The sequence below is a fragment of the Triplophysa dalaica genome, chromosome 10 (assembly GCF_015846415.1).
Source record: "Triplophysa dalaica isolate WHDGS20190420 chromosome 10, ASM1584641v1, whole genome shotgun sequence".
Lineage (NCBI taxonomy): Eukaryota > Metazoa > Chordata > Actinopteri > Cypriniformes > Nemacheilidae > Triplophysa > Triplophysa dalaica.
The window spans coordinates 2,919,955-2,941,765 of record NC_079551.1 but is presented as its reverse complement, the minus strand read 5'-3'; the positions used below and the strand labels follow the sequence as shown (position 1 = coordinate 2,941,765).

The window sequence follows — 21,811 nt, the reverse complement described above, 5'->3', positions numbered from 1 at the left end:
GACAGGACGAAATCCAGATTCTCACAGCTAGTTAACATGCAGAGTCTTTGCAGTGTCTCTTTTGAACAGAGAAGATTGTTCGGGTTCCGCACGCTGCAGTGTGGAACAAATGGAACAGTGTGCTGGCCTCTGATTGGCTGATGTGTTGTGAATTGTTTCATCACCCGCCCCTCACGCTTTGTATTGCGGGACACAGTATTACATAAAATATAGTGTTTCTATAAAGCATCGTGACAGATATCACGGATTCCCAAGATCTTCTTATTATAAATAGAGTCTGAAACGCAACGAATATTTAGCCAGAATAATATTTATTGCACATGTATTGTAAACATGACTTTGAAGTGTTATTTTCAAATACTCATTTCAAAATAAAAATACTTTAAACCGCTATAAGACAAAAGTCCTTTTGAACAATAAATATACTGAAAAGAACATCGAGGGCGTTCAAGACCTTAATGGGCAACTTTCAGTTTATGCACCAGGGGGCGCCAGAGGGTCACACATTATGATGAACTCATTAAATAGTCCAACAGAATTAATAGAAATGCAAATCTTTAATTTTTAAAAAGGGGAAATGACAAGTTTACTGGTCAAGTGTACTTTGCACATACACACATAAATATTTAGTAAGTCAAGTGCTTTTATGGCTCTCTGCTTGTCTGTTTGACTTGTATTCATGTATTGAAACCTGAAATGTTCTTATAAAGAGATAAAATCCTTAAAGCTTAGAATTTTAAGTTATGGCTCAACACATGACAACACACAGACCTTAAATCATGAATTAAGTCTAAGAAATGTACACAGCTGATGTCATTTTCAGTTAAACTCATTTATTATAAAGAAATTGATTAAAATGATGAATTAAAGTATAAATAAAGGACAAAAATGAGGAACGCTTCACGAATTTGCGTGTCATCCTTGCGCAGGGGCCATGCTAATCTTCTCTGTATCGTTCCAATTTTAGTATATGTGCTGCCGAAGCAAGCACGAACAAGCAGCTGGGCCGCTGGATATTTATACCACGGTGCTTCAGCAAGTCTTCTAATAGATGGTAAGCAGACAAACCACATGTACTTGTCTTTGGCTTTCACATTCCTGATACAAACCTGTTACACATTCCATAACAAATCCAAGCCTCACATTAATCATTAAACCTCTAAAAACAAGATATTTAGTGTAAACTACGTCTGTCTGCCCAGGAACGAGCAAACATGCAGATCAGAAGGTCCTCAGACAAACAGGATTGGCTCACGGTGGTGACGTCCCGAAGCTTTGTTCTCTGTCCCCTCCCCCGGAACAGACGTCACCAAACCCACTCTCACCCCCCCCCCGACCATAAGAGAACATTCCACGTGGTCAGGCGCTCAAAGTCTGAAACGGTGGGGGTGGTAAAACGAAAGCAGTCTTTTATGTCTCCGGCTACCAGCTCATGAAAAAGAAAAACGTGTGTTTAGTCAGTTCAGAACAAACCAGAACAAAGACGAAGCAAAAGATTATTTCCAAACGTGAATAAAAACTGTGTGACATTCTGAGGAGGAGGGCAAGCTTTGACACATTACGATATGTATGATCTATTCATTTTGCTATTATTCATTTTAATTTTTATGGCCGATAGTAAGATTAGATGTAATGCCATTGTCTGCCACGAGATTCTCTAAAGCACAACACTTTCTTTTCTTTTAAACTAAACTAAATATGTTCATCATCTAAATGATTCATGAAACAATGCACAGAATTTAATTAATGAAATAATTAACATTTTTATAAAGGCTGTTTTTAACATTGTTATTTTAATAAGACTGATGTGTGTCTGCAAGCTCTTATGATGTAATGACGTTAGTTGTAATGCATCTGTCTACCACTAGAGGCTATAAAGACCCTGTTTTATACTTTGTGCACCCAATGAAATTTTATTTTATTTATAGTTTAAGTTATCAAAACAATCCCTAAAACCATCAGATCTAAATAAGTCTCCACCAGAACATTTTCAAATCAGCTATTTCAAAGAGCTTACACTTCTTTTACAGGATTCAAATGACATTAGAAGTGACATGTATGTTTATTTCACCTGATGAACAACAGAAGCTGGTGATTGATGGTCTGCTGCACATCAGAGACTCTCGCAGAGCGTTTGTACCGACTGACTTCTGACTGCAACTCCTCCTGTTGTTCTCCCATCAGCCCTATATTAGCTGTGTGGACAGAGAAAAGGAATAATTAAAGCATTGAAAAACTAACACGCATCCACAACTCACACGGTGCTTGAGATTCTGTAGTTTACCAAGATCAAATGATGATCAAAATAAAACATCAATACTGACTAATAGTACACACTTTTCACCCATTTGCTGGGTAAAAACAACATTAATCTTAATGGAAGAAGCGCATTGTGATCTCGGAGGAGACCTGAAACAGTCTGAACAACATTTGCATTTACAACTAGCCAGAATAATATTGGAGAGAAATTTCGAAGAATCATTTTTATAAACAAAATCAGAGTAAACTTAACATTGTGGAGAGCAAAATGGCATTTGCTGGGCTCCTGAGCCCTCACATGAACCACAGATTCAATGAAAACAAATGAAACAATCCTGTATGCTGAAAGCGTTTGGCCACCAGGGGGCGCCATAAGATCATATATGATGTTGAACCCTACAGAACTATTATTACAGGCAAAGCTGCTTTAAAAGACAAAAACACAAGTTTACTGGCCAAGTGTACCAGTGAAACATGAACAAAGTAATACAAAAAATAAAAAGGTAATGACAGTCAATTGCAAAACGCATATTGTAATAGCAATAGTCACCATTTCAAACACGATTTCATTGTTTCATCGTTGCTTTAGCCTGGGTCAATCCTGATGAGTCCCTCTATGGCTCGTCATAAGAGACCCCGGAAAGCTTTGACTACACAAAGACATCATTTATTATTCATCTTAGCTTCAATAAAATAAATATGCAGCTGACCTCATTGTTTCCGGCTTTTAATTTGTGAAGTAGCGTCGGCATGTGGGCCTCCAGAAGGGTGTCATCCTTTCCTCTGATTCACAGTCACAAAACAACATCTATATGGGCCTGCACAGCTCTTCTTGAAGTTATTCCAGAAATAAACCAGCTCTCCTGACCCAGAACCTGGGCAAAGACCAGATGTTATCTTAACAAGCATCATTCAGGAAAACAAACCAAAAGTTAAATTACTAAACTATTACTAAACTATACTTTGTAATTTCCCAGTTCTCAGTGCATGGCTGACCACGAATTTCAACGTAGAAATATGTGTTTTCCACATACACAGTCAAACAATATGTATTAGTTCTGGCAAAATGGCATAAATGAGTGATTCCCAAATTTTAAGATGCATTCCAACACACACAACAATTACACACAGTAAACAGACCTTTTCTAAATAATACAGTATAACAAACTTTTTCTTGCACACCGCACTGTGGAATCTGCTGCTCTAAATGACTGAAGAAAGAATAACGCATGCGTGGATGATAATTAAATACAATACGCGCAAATAAATGAACTTTGTATATGTACACAAGAGCTCAGATGCATATCAGCCTGCACGCGGGAATGATGATGATATAGACAAAATGACAGTGAAGGGATCTTCACCTAAAACCTTTTAAAACTTCGCTGTCTGCAAAGAAAGTTTCTTCTGACATTTTACCGATCAGTCGCATCAGGGGCAGGTCCTGGCAGCACTGACGCCACTGGCACAACACGCTACAAGCCAATAAGAGCGCACGCTTTGTGGAACTTTTGCAACGGACCAATGGCAAGCTACTCGTTCTGACCATATCGGGAAGCTCGCTACGTGGAACAGAGCTCCGACCAATCGCGAGCCAGGCGACAGGCCAATCAGGGTGAAGAAAAAGGTTTTGTCATGCTGTTTGGAAAACTCTTAAATGAGTCTTTCGTGATTTCGCATTTTCCCGTATTTTGCGTTTTGCAGTTATTCATGATTATATTAGACACGTAAAATGCGAATTGAAACGCCTCGTTTAAACACGCACCCACATTTCCTCGTCAGTTCGTGTCAAGCGTTGAAGAACACCGCCCAGAACCATCTTCTCTTTGCAAAAGATCCAGAACAATCTTGGCACACTGCCACAACACATGTGTATAGTTAAGGGTGGATGAGAAAAAGAAGGGAGAAAAAATAAAGAAAAAATTGAAAAAATGCAGCATGCTACAATGCAAAGGCTTTTCATTTTTGCAACTGCAGAGAAAGCCTAAAAAAAGGCCAAATTCTGTAAACCTTACTGGCCTCCTGTTATTTCTGCAGAGGAAAGTGAGGCAAGGAGACTTAGAGAAAGTTTGGAGATCAAGCCTTCAAAAGATCTGCAGCCTCAGAGAACAAAACTGAAAGGCACAAATTCAGAAACTCTCAATGGCCTGATGTGCTGAGACGTCCAGCTAAACCGAAAAGAAATGTTTTCAAAATTTTTACATGTCAACTTTGCTATCAGCTAAAATAATATGGACATTCTCAGTACAAGAGTAAAAGGTTTTGCTCGACATATGAGTGTAAAACAGTAGAGCTGTGGCTGGCCAAGCAGCGGGCTGTTGACCCCGTCCTTAAAAGTTAAAAGCAAAATTTGCTTGACTGTTTACATTAAACTGTATTTATTTTTATCATAATCTAAGTTGTGTTCTTAAATTTATTTTGATACTTATGTTTATTAAGAGTTTTTGTATTTATTGTTTGTTTACTTGAATGTTCAAAGAAGCTGTTAAAGGAATTAAAGTTCAAAACAAGAAGCATGTTATGTAGGGTTTAATTTTAAACCTGAAACTGAAACAAATGTAGGACATTAATAAAAACAACTATTTACAAGAGTTTTGTAAAGAAACATGCCTGTTCCTTTGTAATAAAACAAGTCAAATATCTTTTTACAAGAGCTTTTTATGACAATGTATGTGGCATAATAAGAACAAGTCAAACAACTATGTACACGTGGGCATGCTATATACATTAAAACAAGACCATAAGAGCAAAAAAATTGCATAAAAATAACTTTCTATGTAAAAATAGAGTTTTATGTACATATTTACAAATATATATATATATATATATATATATATATTCACAAACAATAATTTAAATTAGAGGAGGAGGATTTCCTTCATTTCTCATTTCTTTAAGCCAGTCCTCCACAGTCTTCCCCTCTGTGGTGGCACAGAAGAATGTCCCTCCAATCCTGGCGTGCCCAAACTCTCTTCTGCGTAGTTGCCCACACTGACGGCACGTGTAGTGTTTGCGGGCTTGTTGCTCGGGCATGTGAAGTCCCTGTTCTCGAGCCAAACTCTCTGCTGCCTTCCTTTTTCTCCAAAGTGTTGACCTGCTCAACGCTTTAAGGGGAGAATTCCCTGCAGCAGAGAGGGGCGCTGCTGGTGGAGTAGAGAGGGGCGCTGCTGGTGGAGTAGAGAGGGGCGCTGCTGGTGGAGTAGAGAGGGGCGCTGCTGGTGGGGTAGAGAGGGGCGCTGCTGGTGGGGTAGAGAGGGGCGCTGCTGGTGGGGTAGAGAGGGGCGCTGCTGGTGGGGTAGAGAGGGGCGCTGCTGGTGGGGTAGAGAGGGGCGCTGCTGGTGGGGTAGAGAGGGGCGCTGCTGGTGGCGCAGAGAGAGGCGCTGCTGATGGCGCAGAGAGGGGCGCTGCTGATGGAGTAGAGAGGGGCGCTGCTGATGGAGTAGAGAGGGGCGCTGCTGCAGGGTGAGGTGGGCGTTGTCCCCGCCGAGTGGCCTGATTTGACTTGTCCGGGTTCACAACAAAGTGGTAGGGTCGAATAGCTGTTTCAGCCCCTAATGTCCCTGAATGCTTCTGTCTGGCCACTGGAAGAGGGGTGTGAGACATCATGCTCATCTGAGGTAGGGGCAAACTCAGTGACAAGACATTTGGCTCCATCTTCTTCCTGTAGTCGTTGTACCTATTTAAAATTGTACAATTAGAAGAATTGCAAAAAATCTGGAAATTGGTTTGGTGAAAGAAACTACTTACTAAAGCAATTAGCTCAGTGACACTGTGGTTATAGACAGTGATGTTATAACAGCTAAGGGTGCGTTTTAATAACTCCACAATCTGACATAAAATCACTGTAAAGCAAGACTTCTTGTGACTCATTGTTTTTATAAAATAGTTATTCCGTAGATGTTGCGAGGTTTAAAAAAATAAAACAAAGCAAATAAAAATGTAGTGATATTAATAAAAATATAGTTGATCTTCCAAACATTTCCTTTGAAACAGAACAAACGTTTTATAATGAGAAGTGGGATGACTGAAAGAAAATACATACCAAACAGAAAGTGTCCGTTGATTGACCTCGAACAGCTGAATTCGGGTCTTTCCCTTCAGTGTAGGGCAGTTCCCCACCAGCCTCCTGATGGCCTGGTAGTCGTAGAGAATGGCTGACCACCGGTTCATAGTAACGCCCCACTTTATCCTACCTGCTGGATTTATGGAGCACAGCTCCAGACATACAGCCTCTACAATTCTGCTTACTGTAGGCCATTGTGCAGATCCTGATCCCTGCCCAGGGACACACCTGTAAAATAAGGAATGGATTTATTAAGTGTTATTTGTTAAGTATTATCACAGCTTTAGGTGCAAATGTTTAACTTACCGCTTAAGGCTCTCTTCTCCGTGGCAGGATTTGTTTTTTGAGTGTGTGGCCTTAAACGTGCCCTGCAAAACCTTGTCCTTGTGCCTGGATGTATAGGAAAGCCCCTGTTTGTCGCTGTCTGGGAGTCTGTCCCACAGCTGGATAATAACAGCGGCTTCCCTATCAGAGAGACAGGGTTTTTCCCTGAGCTCGACCAGGTACCTCGCCAGCTCCACCACCCTTTCAAACCCTGGAGCCCCATCCGGTCCTCTGCACACCTACAAGAAGAAAGAACATTCCACTTTAAATATGAAACACTAAAGCGAAAAAGAACAAAGAATATAAATCAGGATATGCTACATATAAAATAAATGTTATTTTATTATTAGTTGTACTTGTATGTATTAGTTCTGCTACATTGGTATGTTTTTATTCATTTGCAAAATGGAAGGCATAAACCGGTAAAGGTAGAAAAAGGCTTCCCTTACGATAATTAGCGTGGCGAAAGATGCCTGAACACTTACATCTTGTGTTTGAGGATCAAGTGGTGGATCCTGGGAGAAAGGCTGTAGATCCAGAGACACTTTGGTGGACACCAAAGAAAGAGTGGAGACAGTGAGATCCTGCTCCTCTTCCTCATCTGCAAATCCCCCATCTTCTGCTTCCTCCGAGGTGTCTGGGATACTGTCTGGGGTGTCTGGGTCCCGACCAAAATTTTCTCTGAACTCCCAAGATTGTTGAGAGCACAGGTATTCCACCCCCATGAGCTCACCTGATAAAACAATAATATAGAACACAAGTGTTTAAAAACAGAAGTCTGTAACCTTCTTTTCACAAAGACAATAAGGAATGACATTACTGACATACCCGTGTACTCTCCCGGCTTGGAATAGTCTTTAACCAGACTGCAGCCGAGAAGACGCTGACTGAGCTCATTGAGACAGTGCTGGAAGGAAGCACTGTAACAGCGCAGGGACTGTGGGGCGTCACTTACAGCAGCAGCCGCACGATCTTCATTCCACCGCTCCAGACCCTCGAGCAAAAAAGCCTGGAAATTTTCCAGGTTAGCGCTTGTTCCTAAAAAAATATATAATAAAATTTGTGTATAACTGGAAGCAACATAAAATCAATTATCCTAAAAATTCATATCAGGGTAGATGCGTGTAATCCTACCAGGTATGAAGCGGTTCACGTGGTTGTGAAAGGACTTTAGAGAAGTGGAGCCCCGAGCACAGCGGTATACAGGAAGAGTCACCCCACCCTTGGTAACACTTCCTGTCTGGGTGTACATCTGCACTCCCGGAGGGTCCTGGATGCAGGGAAGATGGCGTCGTTGGGTCTCCCAGACAACTGTCATCCTCTCTTGATCCATCAAGGGAATCCCCATGGTTTCCTTGGCATCCTTGAAGCCCTCCAATGTCTCCCCAATCAGACGCTCTGTAACTTCGGTGCCGCGTGTACGACGGCGACAGTGCTTCGCCAGCTGCTTGGGGTTAAGCTTCCTCATTAGCAGCTCATCTGTGAGGCCTGTGACGCCCTGGCATTGCTCAAGCTCCCTCCTTTTTGCCTCCTTCAGCAGGGCCACATCTCCCTCATCCCACTCAAAGATGCAGGCAGAGAGCTTTGCCATAAATAGGCCGTACAGCGGGTGACTGTCTGTGTGGAGACCAGCTGCAAAGCGCCTCAAAAAGTGCCAAACATCGAGGCGCACCACCAGGTCATCCCACCCGACAAACATGGCACCTGCTCTCGATGTTCCCATTGCCGAGCAGCAGTCTCTGTCCAGATAGAGCACATGAGGAGGAGGAACCCCGGCCGACTTGTACCTGTTGACCAGGCCTATAGTCATTGGGAGCAGCCCCTGACCCTCATGTGAGGTGAGAACGGACATTAGGATCTGTCCGTGCTCGTTCCCCACATTGGTGACCCAGGCCGCGGTCCCCGCTGCGGCTCCTGCCAGTTTTTTGGTCACCTATTTTAAAACAGAAGATACGGTAAGCTTAAAATGTATCATAAAATGTATATGCACATGTTAATGTATGTATGTAAATGTCACCTTTTTTGTGGAATCCATCTTTAGGATGGACCCAAAGACAGAGGTGACCCTGGCTTTGAGTTCCTCATACCGGGACCGGACATCCTCCGCGTGGACATAAAGGAGCCACCTGGCAGATGGTACAGGTGGCATAGGTGGTGGGGTGATGGGCCGTGTGCTCCCCTGAAACTGGTCGCACACAGTGAGATATTGCATGCTCCTCTGCATCCAGTCCTCGCTGTGCTGTTCATGTAGCGTGTTGTGCAGCATAGTAACACTGTTTCCAAGGGAGCGCTCCCTCATCAATTTCACCACATGCATGTCACAAGACAGCCTGTTAAAACACACAAACAAACCAAATTACATTCAAGTGAACCTACAGTGTTATGGATTTACAAAGTATTTGTTAAACATCACTACACATTTTTATTAACGTATTAATATATTTTTTAATTAATAACTTTATCAACATGTTCACCGTTTCAGTATAATATCAAAAGTATCTGACTCACCTGTAAGTGAGGATGGCTGGGAACATCCCACGGTGAGCCGGATCCAGCTGGTCTAGAACATCAAAGGACCATGCAGCAACTTTCTTATGGCAACGTTGACACTCCAGGTACTCTGTAGCCAGGAAGTACCAGCTGTACAGATTGAGCACCCGTCTCACCGTTTTGTAGAGCCCACACGATGTAAGCCGATGCCCCAAGCGTTTGCAGGTTGGTGCACTGCAGATGAGATTGCATGACCACATCCTGTAGGGCATCCACAGACATAGAGGCCAGGTGAAAAATGTGTCTGGTGATGCTGGCGGCTGATGATACTGCAGATGTGGCTGGGGAGGATACCACCACATCTGCAGGTCCTCTGTAAGCACCGTTTTTCCACCCCGCTGCCGGAAGAGGGCTCGGACGATCCAGCTATGCTGCTCTTTTGGAAGCGACCGCTTCCAAGACTCAGGGAGAACAACCTAAACACACTCACACAAACCAAATTCGTAAATATTCATTCCTGCATATTTATCGAGTCACGGTGCGCAAATGTTGGATGTGAAAATCATACCTCAGAAGGTGCTGATGCCTGCCTCTGAGTGGTCCAATGCACCAGTAGAGCCGAAGAGATCGGTGTGGGGGCCAAAGACTGAAGTACTGTAAAAAAAAACACAAAAGAACTCATTCACATGCAAGCAGCGGGATACATTTACTGTTTGAAGACGATCATGACATTATTGACTAAATCTGTGATCACATATGATCAGCTGAGCACAAATCAAAGCAGAATGTGGTTTTGAGGCATGGATTAAAAGCAGTTTGGCAAGGCAAGAGTAGTTTGGTTGTGCCACAGGATGGACAAGACATGCAAACTAATCTACGATGATAACTGTTTGGCTCTTAAACACTTACCCCATATCAAAACAGCTTTTGTTAAAGCTAACGAACAAAAAATAATTTTTACTCCAAACTTACCTTTTCCCTCCAGCTGCATAGCTGAGGCCAACAAGTCAGCATCCATTGGCTCCTCCTCTTTGGCAAAAAAAATAAAAATGTAAATCATAAAGAAATTCAAACATTTGAACTAGGCTAGAATTACGATGAAAAACGTACCACGTGCTGTGACTGGCTGGGAATGTATGCTTTGGCATTCACCCTCAAAGCCAGGCAAGGTGCCTTCTCTCTGCCTGCGCAGTCTGATGGCTTCGGTGACGTCGCTGAATGAGCAGGCGTATTGGAGAAAGGCATCCTTATTCTCTATGAGGGCCCCTCTGTTCAGTCTCTCAGCCTCACTCTCCCGCTGATGCGCAGATAGGACCATGAGCGAGTAACCAATGTCATTTTCAAGTAGCCACTTGAAGGTTTTCCCCCTGTACTGACCAAACTGAACGACACTCTGACCCACCAACACCAACTGATCTAAGGGATCCCCTCCAGCGTCAACAACTCTGACCTTGGCCTCCCCCAGCACAGCTTCAGGGTCCTTTGGAACAAAGGAAACTCCTTTAGACACTTGGGCCTTGTGGAGTTTCTCCATGACGGATGCTTTCTTTGATGCCCTCAGCATCAGTTCACCAGCCTCATAGCGCAGGTTGGCTTTGCTGTCCATTCTGTAACAGTACATGATTACTATAATCATGATACATAATACTATGATCAACAATACACCAGTGCCACGTTTAACAGACTTTTAGAATCTAAACATGCCATTTAAAAATAGTGCAATAGCTGAATAATGTTTTGGTGAAAATGCAAACACTCAAATGCATCATTTATTAAACAGTTGACGGTTCAATGCCAAAGTGCAATAGCCAATATACGTTAGTTTACACCCGTGCACAATCGATTCAATAAAAACACGTGGATACAGAAGACTTGCGACGGACGGAGTGCATTAATGAAACTGTAGAAACATTAAAACAGTATCAATATCTCTTATAATTTTAAGTAAAAAAACAACTTACCTGTTTTTACACCTTTATCACCGCATAAATGCAATGAAATGTCTGAAACACTTCGTCGATAGCAAATGAAACGATAGCAGTTTCTAATACCGCGCCCTGCTACAATTCGTACGAGGGCCAATCAAGCGGTTGGCCTCTGAAACACTACTTCGAGAGCCAATGAAACGATAGCAGTTTGTAAAACCTCGCCTTGCTACAAATCGTACGAGGGCCAATGAAACGGTTTGCCTCTGAAACACTTCTTCGAGAGCCAATGAAACGATAGCAGTTTCTAATACCCCGCCCTGCTACAAATCGTACGAGGGCCAATCAAACGGTTGGCCTCTGAAACACTTCTTCCAGAGCCAATGAAACGATAGCAGTTTGTAAAACCTCGCCTTGCTACAAATCGTACGAGGGCCAATCAAACGGTGGGCCTCTGAAACACTTCTTCGAGAGCCAATGAAACGATAGCAGTTTGTAAAACCTCGCCTTGCTACAAATCGTACGAGGGCCGATCAAACGGTTGGCCTCTGAAACACTTCTTCGAGAGCCAATGAAACGATAGCAGTTTCTAATACCCCGCCCTGCTACAAATCGTACGAGGGCCAATCAAACGGTGGGCCTCTGAAACACTTCTTCGAGAGCCAATGAAACGATAGCAGTTTGTAAAACCCCGTCCTGCTACAATTCGTACGAGGGCCAATCAAACGGTGGGCCTCTGAAACACTTCTTCGGGAGCCAATGAAACAATAGCAGTTTCTAATACCACGCACTTGAAATAATTCGTCGGCGGCCAATCAGCAGGAGAGACAATTCGAGCAGTTCACTCGATGATTGGTATAGCTTTACGAGTTATCAGGCCCTCGGACGAGTTGTAGCAGGGCGGGTTTTTACAAACTGCTATCGTTTCATTGGCTTTCGACGAAGTGTTTCTGACATTTCATTGGTTTTCTTACTTAAAATTATAAGAGATATTGAAACTGTTATAATGTTTCTACAGTTTCATTAATGCACTTCGTCCGTCGCAAGTCTTCTGTATCCACGTGTTTTTATTGAATCGATTGTGCACGGGTGTAAAATAATGTATATTGGCAATTGCACTTTGGTATTGAACCGTCAACTTTTTAATAAATGATGCATTTGAGTGCAGGCATTATCACCAACACCAAATGCCATGTTTACATTGCAATACTCTGTTAAACGTGGCACTGGTGTATTGTTGATCATAGTATTATGTATCATGATTATAGTAATCATGTACCGTTACAGAATGGACAGCAAAGCCAACCTGCGCTATGAGGCTGGTGAACTGGTGCTGAGGGCATCAAAGAAAGCATCCGTCATGGAGAAACTCCACAAGGCCCAAGTGTCAAAAGGAGTTTCCTTTGTTCCAAAGGACCCTGAAGCTGTGCTGGGGGAGGCCAAGGTCAGAGTTGTTGACGCTGGAGGGGATCCCTTAGATCAGTTGGTGTTGGCGGGTCAGAGTGCCGTTCAGTTTGGTCAGTACAGGGGGAAAACCTTCAAGTGGCTACTTGAAAATGACCTCGGTTACTCCCTCATGGTCCTTTCTGCGCATCAGCGGGAGCGTGAGGCTGGGAGACTGAACAGAAGGGCCCTCATAGAGAATAAGGATGCCTTTCTCCAATACGCCTGCTCATTCAGCGACGTCACAGAGGCCATCAGACTTTGCAGGCAGAGACAAGGCACCTTGCCTGGCTTTGAGGGTGAATGCCTGGTTGGCTTTGGCCGGTACAAAAGTAACACCTACAAAGAGTTGTATCAGGCCAATGATGCTGAGAGGAAGAAGTAAAATACATTTGTGCTTGCTTGTTTAGAAACATAGTTGTGTTGTTGTATTATTTGTATTATTAAATGGTATAACTTTTTTCACCGTTATCTTAAGTTCATAAGGATGAAGCAGACAAAGGTGGGCAGCAAGATGGACACCCTAAAGAAGTACTTTGAAGAGGGGGACAAGCAGATAGTGAGGCCTGTGCCGTCTGCGTCATCTTCCCAACATGTTCGGCATCCTTCACCCCGAGCTTCTCCCACACAAAGCAGACATTCCCAGCCAGTCACAGCACGTGGTACGTTTTTCATCGTAATTCTAGCCTAGTTCAAATGTTTGAATTTCTTAATGATTTACATTTAAAAAAAAATTGCCAAAGAGGAGGAGCCAATGGATGCTGACTTGTTGGCCTCAGCTATGCAGCTGGAGGAAAAAAGTAAGCTTGGAGTAAAAATTATTTTTTGTTTTTTAGCTTTAACAAAAGCTGTTTTGATATGGGGTAAGTGTTTAAGAGCCAAACCGTTATCATCGTAGATTAGTTTGCATGTCTTGTCCTTCCTGTGGCACAACCAAACTACTCTTGCCTTGCCAAACTGCTTTTAATCCATGCCTCAAAACCACATTCTGCTTTGATTTGTGCTCAGCTGATCATATGTGATCTCAGATTTAGTCACTAACGTCATGATCTTTTGTTGTGTTGCCAAAACCGTCTTCAAACTGTAAATGCACCCCGCTGCTTGCATGTGAATGAGTTCTTTTGTGTTTTTTTACAGTACTTCCACAGCAGCCACATCTGCAGTATTATCAGCCGGCAGCATCACCAGACACATTTTTCACCTGGCCTCTATGTCTGTGGATGCCCTACAGGATGTGGTCGTACAAGCTCATCTGCAGTGCACCAACCTGCAAACACTTGGGGCATCGGCTTACATCGTGTGGGCTCTACAAAACGGTGAGACGGGTGCTCAATCTGTACAGCTGGTACTTCCTGGCTGCGGAATACCTGGAGTGTCACTTACAGGTGAGTCAGATACTTTTGATATTATACTGAAACGGTGAACATGTTGATTATTAATAATTAATTAAAAAATATATGAATACTTTAATAGAAAGGTGTAGTGATGTTTAACAAAAACTTTGTAAATCCATAACATTGTAGGTTCACTTGAATGTAATTTGGTTTGTCTGTGTGTTTTAACATTCTGTCTTGTGACATGCATGTGGTGAAATTGATGAGGGAGCGCTCCCTTGGAAACAGTGTTACTATGCTGCACAACACGCTACATGAACAGCACAGCGAGGACTGGATGCAGAGGAGCATGCAATATCTCACTGTGTGCGACCAGTTTCAGGGGAGCACACGGCCCGTCACCCCACCACCTATGCCACCTGTACCATCTGCCAGATGGCTCCTTTATGTCCACGTCGAGGGTGTCTTGTCCTGGTATGAGGAACTCAAAGCCAGGGTCATCTCTGTCTTTGGGTCCATCCTAAAGATGGATTCCACAAAAAAGGTGACATTTACATACATACATTTACATGTGCGTATACATTTTATGATACATTTGATGCTTTCCGTATCTTCTGTTTTAAAATAGGTGACCAAAAAACTGGCAGGAGCCGCAGCGGGGACTGCAGCCTGGGTCACGAATGTGGGGAACGAGCACGGACAGATCTTAATGTCCGTTCTCACCTCACATGAGGGTCAGGGGCTGCTCCCAATGACTACAGGCCTGGTCAACAGGTACAAGTTGGCCGGGGTTCCTCCTCCTCACGTGCTCTACGTGGACAGAGACTGCTGCTCGGCAATGGGAACATCGAGAGCAGGTGCCATGTTTGTCGGGTGGGATGACCTGGTGCTGCGCCTCGATGTTTGGCACTTTTTGAGGCGCTTTGCAGCTGGTCTCCACACAGACAGTCACCCGCTGTACGGCCTATTTATGGAAAAGCTCTCTGCCTGCATCTTTGAGTGGGATGAGGGAGATGTGGTCATGCTGAAGGAGGCAAAAAGGAGGGAGCTTGAGCAATGCCAGGGCGTCACAGGCCTCACAGATGAGCTGCTAATGAGGAAGCTTAACCCCAAGCAGCTGGCGAAGCACTGTCGCCGTCGTACACGCGGCACCGAAGTTACAGAGCGTATGATTGGGGAGACATTGGAGGGCTTCAAGGATGCCAAGGAAACCATCGGGATTTCCTTGATGGATCAAGAAAGGATACAGGCGAGGTACCTGGTCGAGCTCAGGGAAAAACCCTGTCTCTCGGATAGGGAAGCCGCTGTTATTATCCAGCTGTGGGACAGACTCCCAGACAGCGACAAACAGGGGCTTTCCTATCCACCCAGGCACAAGGACAAGGTTTTGCAGAGCATGTTTAAGGCCACACACTCAAAAAATCTTGCCACGGAGAAGAGAGGTAAGTTAAACATTTGCACCTAAAGCTGTGATAATGCTAAACAAATAACACTTAATAAATCCATTCCTTATTTTACAGGTGTGTCCTGGGGCAAGGATCAGGATCTGCACAATGGCCTACAATAAGCAGAATTGTAGAGGCTGTATGTCTGGAGCTGTGCTCCATAAATCAAGCAGGTAGGATAAAGTGGGGCGTTACTATGAACCGGTGGTCAGCCATTCTCCATGACTACCAGGCCATCAGGAGGCTGGTGGGGAACTGCCCTACACTGAAGGGAAAGACCCGAATTCAGCTGTTCGAGGTCAATCAACGGACACTTTCTGTTTGGTATGTATTTTCTTTCAGTCATCCCACTTCTCATTATAAAACGTTTGTTCTGTTTCAAAGGAAATGTTTGGAGGATCAACTTTATTATTATCAATATCACTACATTTTATTTGCTTTGTTTTATTTTTTTAAACCATGCAACATCTACGGAATAACTATTGAATAAAAACAAGGAGTCACAAGAAGTCTTGCTTTACAGTGATTTTTTGACAGATTGTGGAGTTATTAAAAAGCACCCTTAGTTGCTCTAACATCACTGTCTATAACCACAGTGTCACTGAGCTAACTGCTTTAGTAAGTAGTTTCTTTCACTAAACCAATTTCCAGATTTGGTGGAATTCTTTTAATTGTACAATTTAAATAGGTACAACGACTAAAGGAAGAAAATTGAGGCAAATGTCTTGTCACTGAGTTTGCCCCTACCTCAGATGAGCATGGTGTCTCACACCCCTCTTCCAGTGGCCAGACAGAAGCCTTCAGGGACATTAGGGGCTGAAACAGCTATTCGACCCTACCACTTTGTTGTGAACCCATACAAGTCAAATCAGGCCACTCGGCGGGGACAACGCCCACCTCACCCTGCAGCAGCGCCCCTCTCTGCGCCACCAGCAGCGCCCCTCTCTGCTGCAGGGAATTCTCCCCTTAAAGCGTTGAGCAGGTCAACACTTTGGAGAAAAAGGAAGGCAGCAGAGAGTTTGGCTCGAGAACAGGGACTTCACATGCCCGAGCAACAAGCCCGCAAACACTACACGTGCCGTCAGTGTGGGCAACTACGCAGAAGAGAGTTTGGGCACGCCAGGATTAGAGGGACATTCTTCTGTGCCACCACAGAGGGGAAGACTGTGGAGGACTGGATTAAAGAAATGAGAAATGAAGGAAATCCTCCTCCTCTAATTTAAATTATTGTTTGTGTATATATATATATATATTAGTAAATATGTACATAAAACTCTATTTTTACATAGAAAGTTATTTTTATGCATTTTTTTGCTCTTATGCTCTCGTTTTGATGTATATAGCATGCATTATGCATTCATATTGAAGATCATGGTCTATTTGCCCACGTGTACATAGTTGTTTGACTTGTTCTTATTATGCCACATACATTGTCATAAAAAGCTCTTGTAAAAAGATATTTGACTTGTTTTATTACAAAGGAACAGGCATGTTTCTTTACAAAACTCTTGTAAATAGTTATTTTTATTAATGTCCTACACTTGTTTAAAATTAAACCTTACATAACATGCTTCTTGTTTTGAACTTTAATTCCTTTAACAGCTTCTTTAAACATTCAAGTAAACAAACATTAAATACAATAACTCTTAATAAACATAAGTATCAAAATAAATTTAAGAACACAACTTAGATTATGATAAAAATAAATACATTTTAATGTAAACAGTCAAGCAAATTTTGCTTTGAACTTTTAAGGACGGGGTCAACAGCCCGCTGCTCAGCCAGCCACAGCTCTACTGTTTTATCCTCATATGTCGAGCAAAACCTTTTACTCTTGTACTGAGAATGTCCACATTATTTTAGCTGATAGCAAAGTTGACATGTAAAAATTTTGGAAACATTTCTTTTCGGTTCAGCGGGATGTCTCAGCACATCAGGCCATTGAGAGTTTCTGAATTTGTGCCTTTCTGTTTTTTTCTCTGAGGCTGCAGATCTTTTGAAGGCCTGATCTCTTAACGTCTCCTTGTCTCACTTTCCTCTGCAGAAATAACAGGAGCCCAGTAAGGTTTACAGAATTTGGCCTTTTTTTAGACTTTCTCTGCAGTTGCAAAAGCTGAAAGCCTTTGCATTGTAGCATGCTGCATTTTTTCTGCCTTCTTTTTCTCATCCACCCTTAACTATACACATGTGTTGTGGCAGTGAGCCAAGATTGTTCTTGATCTTTTGCAAACAGAGAAGATTGTTCTGGGCGGTGTTGACGAGGAAATGTGGGTGCGTGTTTAAACGAGGCGCTTCAATTTTCATTTTACGTGTCTAATATAATCATGAACAACTGCAAAACGCAAAATACGTGAAAATGCGAAATCACGAAAGACTCATTTAAGAGTTTTCCAAACAGCGCGATAAAAACTATTTCTTCACCCTGATTGGCCTGTCGACTGGCTCGCGATTGGTCGGAGCTCTGTTCCACTGGGCGAGCTTCCCGATATGGTCAGAACGAGTAGCTTGCCATTGGTCCGTTGCAAAAGTTCGTGCAGTCTTATTGGCTTGTAGCGTGTTGTGCCAGTGACGTCAGTGCTGACAGGACCTGCCCCTGATGCGACTGATCGGTAAAATGTCAGAAGAAACTTTCTTTGCAGACAGCGAAGTTTTAAAAGGTTTTAGGTGAAGATCCCTTCACTGTCATTTTGTCTATATCATCATCATTCCCGCGTGCAGGCTGATATGCATCTGAGCTCTTGTGTACATATACAAAGTTCATTTATTTGCACGTATTGTATTTATTTATCATCCACGCATGCGTTATTCTTTCTTCAGTCATTTAGAGCAGCAGATTCCACAGTGCAGTGTGCAAGAAAAAGTTTGTTATACTGTATTATTTAGAAAAGGTCTGTTTACTGTGTGTAATTGTTGTGTGTGTTGGAATGCATCTTAAAATTTGGGAATCACTCATTTATGCCATTTCGCCAGAACTAATACATATTGTTTGACTGTGTATGTGGAAAAGACATATTTCTGCGTTGAAGTACCTGGTCAGCCATGCACTGAGAACTGGGAAATTACAAAGTATAGTTTAGTACTAGTTTAGTGATTTAACTTTTGGTTTGTTTTGCTGAATGATGCTTGTTAAGATACCATCTGGTCTTTGCCCAGGTTCTGGGTCAGGAGAGCTGGTTTATTACTGGAATAACTTCAAGAAGAGCTGTGCAGGCCCATATAGATGTTGTTTTGTGACTGTGAATCAGAGGAAAGGATGACACCCTTCCGCAGGCCCACATGCCGACGCAACTTCACAAATTAAAAGCCGGAAACAATGAGGTCAGCTGCATATTTATTTTATTGAAGCTAAGATGAATAATAAATGATGTCTCTGTGTAGTCAAAGCTTTCCGGGGTCTCTTATGACGAGCCATAGAGGGACTCATCAGGATTGACCCAGGCTAAAGCAACGATGAAACAATGAAATTGTGTTTGAAATGGTAACTATTGCTATTACAATATGCGTTTTGCAATATACGGTCATTACCTTTTTATTGTTTTTATTACTTTGTTCATGTTTCACTGGTACACTTGGCCAGTAAACTTGTGTTTTTGTCTTTTAAAGCATCTTTGCGTGTAATAATAGTGCTGTAGGGTTCAACATCATATATGATCTTATGGCGCCCCCTGGTGGCCAAACGCTTTCAGCATACAGGATTGTTCATTTGGTTTGTTTTAGGTGCCACAAAATACAGAGACTGTGGTTTATGTGAGGGCTCAGGAGCCCAGCAAATGCCATTTTGCTCTCCACAATGTTAAGTTTACTCTGATTTTTTTTATAAAAATGATTCGTCGAAATTTCTCTCCAATATTATTCTGGCTAGTTGTAAATGCAAATGTTGTTCAGACTGTTTCAGATCTCCTCCGAGATCACAATGCGCTTCTTCCATTAAGATTAATGTTGTTTTTACCCAGCAAATGGGTGAAAAGTGTGTACTATTAGCGAGTATTGATGTTTTATTTTGATCATCATTTGATCTTGGTAAACTACAGAATCTCAAGCACCGTGTGAGTTGTTGATGCGTGTTAGTTTTTCAATGCTTTAATGTTTCCTTTTTCTGTCCACACAGCTAATATAGGGCTGATGGGAGAACAACAGGAGGAGTTGCAGTCAGAAGTCAGTCGGTACAAACGCCCGTAAGAGTCTCTAATGTGCAGCAGATCATCAATCGCCAGCTTCTGTTGTTCATCAGGTGAAATAAACATACATGTCACTTATAATGTCATTTGAATCCTGTAAAAGAAGTGTAAGCTCAATTGAATAGCTGATTTGAAAATGTTCTGGTGGAGACTTATTTAGATCTGATGGTTTTAGGTATTGTTTTGATAACTTAAACTATAAATAAAATAAAATTTCATTGGGTGCACAAAGTATAAAACAGGGTCTTTATAGCCTCTAGTGGTAGACAGATGCATTACAACTAACGTCATTACATCATAAGAGCTTGCAGACACACATCAGTCTTATTAAAATAACAATGTTAAAAAATAGCCTTTATTAAAATGTTAATAATTTAAATTAAATGCTGTTAATTGTTTCATGAAACATTTAGATGATGAACATATTTAGTTTATTTTAAAAGGAAAAGAAAGTGTTGTGCTTTAGAGAATCTCGTGGCATACAAAGGCATTACATCTAATCTTACTATCGGCCATAAAAATAAAAAATGAATAATAGCAAAATGAATAGATTATACCAAACGAGATGTGTCAAAGCTTGCCCTCCTCCGCAGAATGTCACACAGTTTTTATGTATGTTTGGAAATAATATTTTGTCTCATCTTTGTTCTGGTTTGTTCTGAACTTACTAAACACACGTTTTTCTTTTACATGAGCTGGTAGCCGGAGACATAAAAGACTGCTTTCGTTTTACCACCCCCACGGTTTCAGACTTTGAGCGCCTGACCACGTGGAATGTTCTCTTATGGTCGGGGGGGTGAGAGTGGGTTTGGTGACGTCTGTTCCGGGGGAGGGGACAGAGAACAAAGCTTCGGGACGTCACCACCGTGAGCCAATCCTGTTTGTCTGAGGACCTTCTGATCTGCATGTTTGGCCGTTTCTGGGCAGACAGATGTAGTTTACACTAAATATCTTGTTTTTAGAGGTTTAATGATTAATGTGAGGCTTGGATATGTTATGGAGTGTGTAACAGGTTTGTATCAGGAATGTGAAAGCCAAAGACAAGTACATGTGGTTTGTCCGCTTACCATCTATTAGAAGACTTGCTGAAGCTCCGTGGTATAAATACCCAGCGGCCCAGCTGCTTGTTCGTGCTTGCTTCGGCAGCACATATACTAAAATTGGAACGATACAGAGAAGATTAGCATGGCCCCTGCGCAAGGATGACACGCAAATTCGTGAAGCGTTCCTCATTTTTGTCCTTTATTTATACTTTAATTCGTCATTTTAATCAAATTCTTTATTATAAATGAGTTTTAACTGAAAATGACATCAGCTGTGCACATTTCTAAGACTCATTTCATGATTTAGGGTCTGTGTGTTGTCATGTGTTGAACCATAACGTAAAATTCTGACCTTTCAGCATTTTATCTCTTTAAAAGAACATTCAGGTTTCAATACATACAATACAAGTCAAGCAGTCAAGAAGAGAGCCATAAAAGCACTTGACTAGCTAAATATTTATGTGTGTATGTGCAAAGTACACTTGACCAGTAAACTTGTTATTTCCCCTTTTTAAAAATTAAAGATTTGCATTTTATAATAATTATGTTGGACTATTTAACGGGTTCAACACAATGTGTGATCCTCTGGCGCCCCCTGGTGCCCAAACTGAAAGTTGACCATTAAGGTCTTAAACGCCCTCGATGTTCTTTTCAGTATATTTATTGTTCAAAAGGACTTTTTTCTTATAGTGGTTTAAACCTTTTGCCAAACTAAATCATGAGAACCTGTTTGAGCTGCTTAACCTGTTTGATAATCTCAGGTAAAATATCTGCGTAAAGATTCGACGGTCGCCAGATGGCGCTATAACATTAGATTACTGACCTGTGATTAAGTCGATGTGTCCTTTCGGTTTATAATGTGTCATAACAATTAAAAGCATGTAAATAGAGAAATATATTTGTAGATCTGTAAGTATAATATTTTAGGTGTCAACAAAATACAGAGTAGTTGAATTGAACTTTTTACCAAATAATTTAATAAAATATTTGAAAATAACACTTCAGAGTCATGTTTTCAATACATGTGTGCAATAAATATTATTCTGGATAAATGTTCGTGGCGTTTCAGACTCTATTTATAATATGAAGATCTTAGGAATCCGTGATATCTGTCACGATGCTTTATAGAAACACTATATTTGATGAAATACTGTGTCCCGCAATACAAAGCGTGAGGGGCGGGTGCTAAAACAATTCACAACACATCAGCCAATCAGAGGCCAGCACACTGTTCCATTTGTTCCACTCTGCAGGGTGCGGAACCCGAACAATCTTCTCTGTACGAGTATGCGCGAAACGCGCAGTCC

The 21,811-nt window shown here is 42.0% G+C and overlaps 2 protein-coding genes, 3 long non-coding RNA genes and 2 other non-coding genes across 7 annotated transcripts; 3 read left to right on the top strand and 4 right to left on the bottom strand.

The window, feature by feature from the left end:
* Positions 1–884: 884 nt before the first annotated feature.
* LOC130431083 (U6 spliceosomal RNA) lies at positions 885–991 on the bottom strand. Its single transcript, XR_008908107.1, has one exon. It is a non-coding gene; the product is annotated as a U6 spliceosomal RNA (small nuclear RNA).
* Positions 992–1,560: 569 nt separating this feature from the next.
* On the bottom strand, positions 1,561–3,707 carry LOC130430261 (uncharacterized). The gene is made up of 3 exons (XR_008907759.1): positions 3,624–3,707; positions 2,970–3,134; positions 1,561–2,909 (listed from the first exon to the last, which is right to left on the bottom strand). It is a non-coding gene; the product is annotated as an uncharacterized LOC130430261 (long non-coding RNA).
* Positions 3,708–5,112: 1,405 nt separating this feature from the next.
* Positions 5,113–11,206, bottom strand: LOC130429852 (uncharacterized). The gene is made up of 12 exons (XM_056758676.1): positions 11,098–11,206; positions 10,247–10,743; positions 10,109–10,165; positions 9,705–9,790; positions 9,155–9,612; positions 8,664–8,976; positions 7,781–8,579; positions 7,475–7,684; positions 7,132–7,379; positions 6,629–6,885; positions 6,302–6,550; positions 5,113–5,935 (listed from the first exon to the last, which is right to left on the bottom strand). The coding sequence occupies exons 2-12, from the start codon at positions 10,740–10,742 to the stop codon at positions 5,113–5,115; spliced, it is 3,996 nt and encodes a 1,331-aa protein (XP_056614654.1). The 5' UTR covers position 10,743; positions 11,098–11,206.
* A 2,958-nt stretch (positions 11,207–14,164) lies between these two features.
* LOC130430446 (uncharacterized) lies at positions 14,165–16,476 on the top strand. Its single transcript, XM_056759560.1, has 3 exons — positions 14,165–14,382; positions 14,467–15,280; positions 15,359–16,476. The coding sequence occupies exons 1-3, from the start codon at positions 14,176–14,178 to the stop codon at positions 15,403–15,405; spliced, it is 1,068 nt and encodes a 355-aa protein (XP_056615538.1). The 5' UTR covers positions 14,165–14,175; the 3' UTR covers positions 15,406–16,476.
* Positions 16,477–17,866: 1,390 nt separating this feature from the next.
* On the top strand, positions 17,867–20,541 carry LOC130430258 (uncharacterized). The gene is made up of 4 exons (XR_008907756.1): positions 17,867–17,947; positions 18,437–18,761; positions 19,392–19,514; positions 20,157–20,541. It is a non-coding gene; the product is annotated as an uncharacterized LOC130430258 (long non-coding RNA).
* LOC130430259 (uncharacterized) lies at positions 19,795–21,504 on the bottom strand. Its single transcript, XR_008907757.1, has 2 exons — positions 20,529–21,504; positions 19,795–20,380 (listed from the first exon to the last, which is right to left on the bottom strand). It is a non-coding gene; the product is annotated as an uncharacterized LOC130430259 (long non-coding RNA).
* LOC130431082 (U6 spliceosomal RNA) lies at positions 20,592–20,698 on the top strand. Its single transcript, XR_008908106.1, has one exon. It is a non-coding gene; the product is annotated as a U6 spliceosomal RNA (small nuclear RNA).
* Positions 21,505–21,811: the final 307 nt, after the last annotated feature.

Coding starts and splice junctions, on each gene's coding strand:
- LOC130429852 (XM_056758676.1), bottom strand. CDS start 10,742: ATGGACAGCAAAGCCAACCTGCGCTATGAGGCTGGTGAACTGATGCTG. Junction 9,613..9,704: donor AGGCATCAGCACCTTCTGAG/GTATGATTTTCA, acceptor GAGTGTGTTTAG/GTTGTTCTCCCTGAGTCTTG. Junction 6,886..7,131: donor TTGATCCTCAAACACAAGAT/GTAAGTGTTCAG, acceptor TTCTTCTTGTAG/GTGTGCAGAGGACCGGATGG.
- LOC130430446 (XM_056759560.1), top strand. CDS start 14,176: ATGCAGAGGAGCATGCAATATCTCACTGTGTGCGACCAGTTTCAGGGG. Junction 14,383..14,466: donor AGATGGATTCCACAAAAAAG/GTGACATTTACA, acceptor GTTTTAAAATAG/GTGACCAAAAAACTGGCAGG. Junction 15,281..15,358: donor TCTTGCCACGGAGAAGAGAG/GTAAGTTAAACA, acceptor CTTATTTTACAG/GTGTGTCCTGGGGCAAGGAT.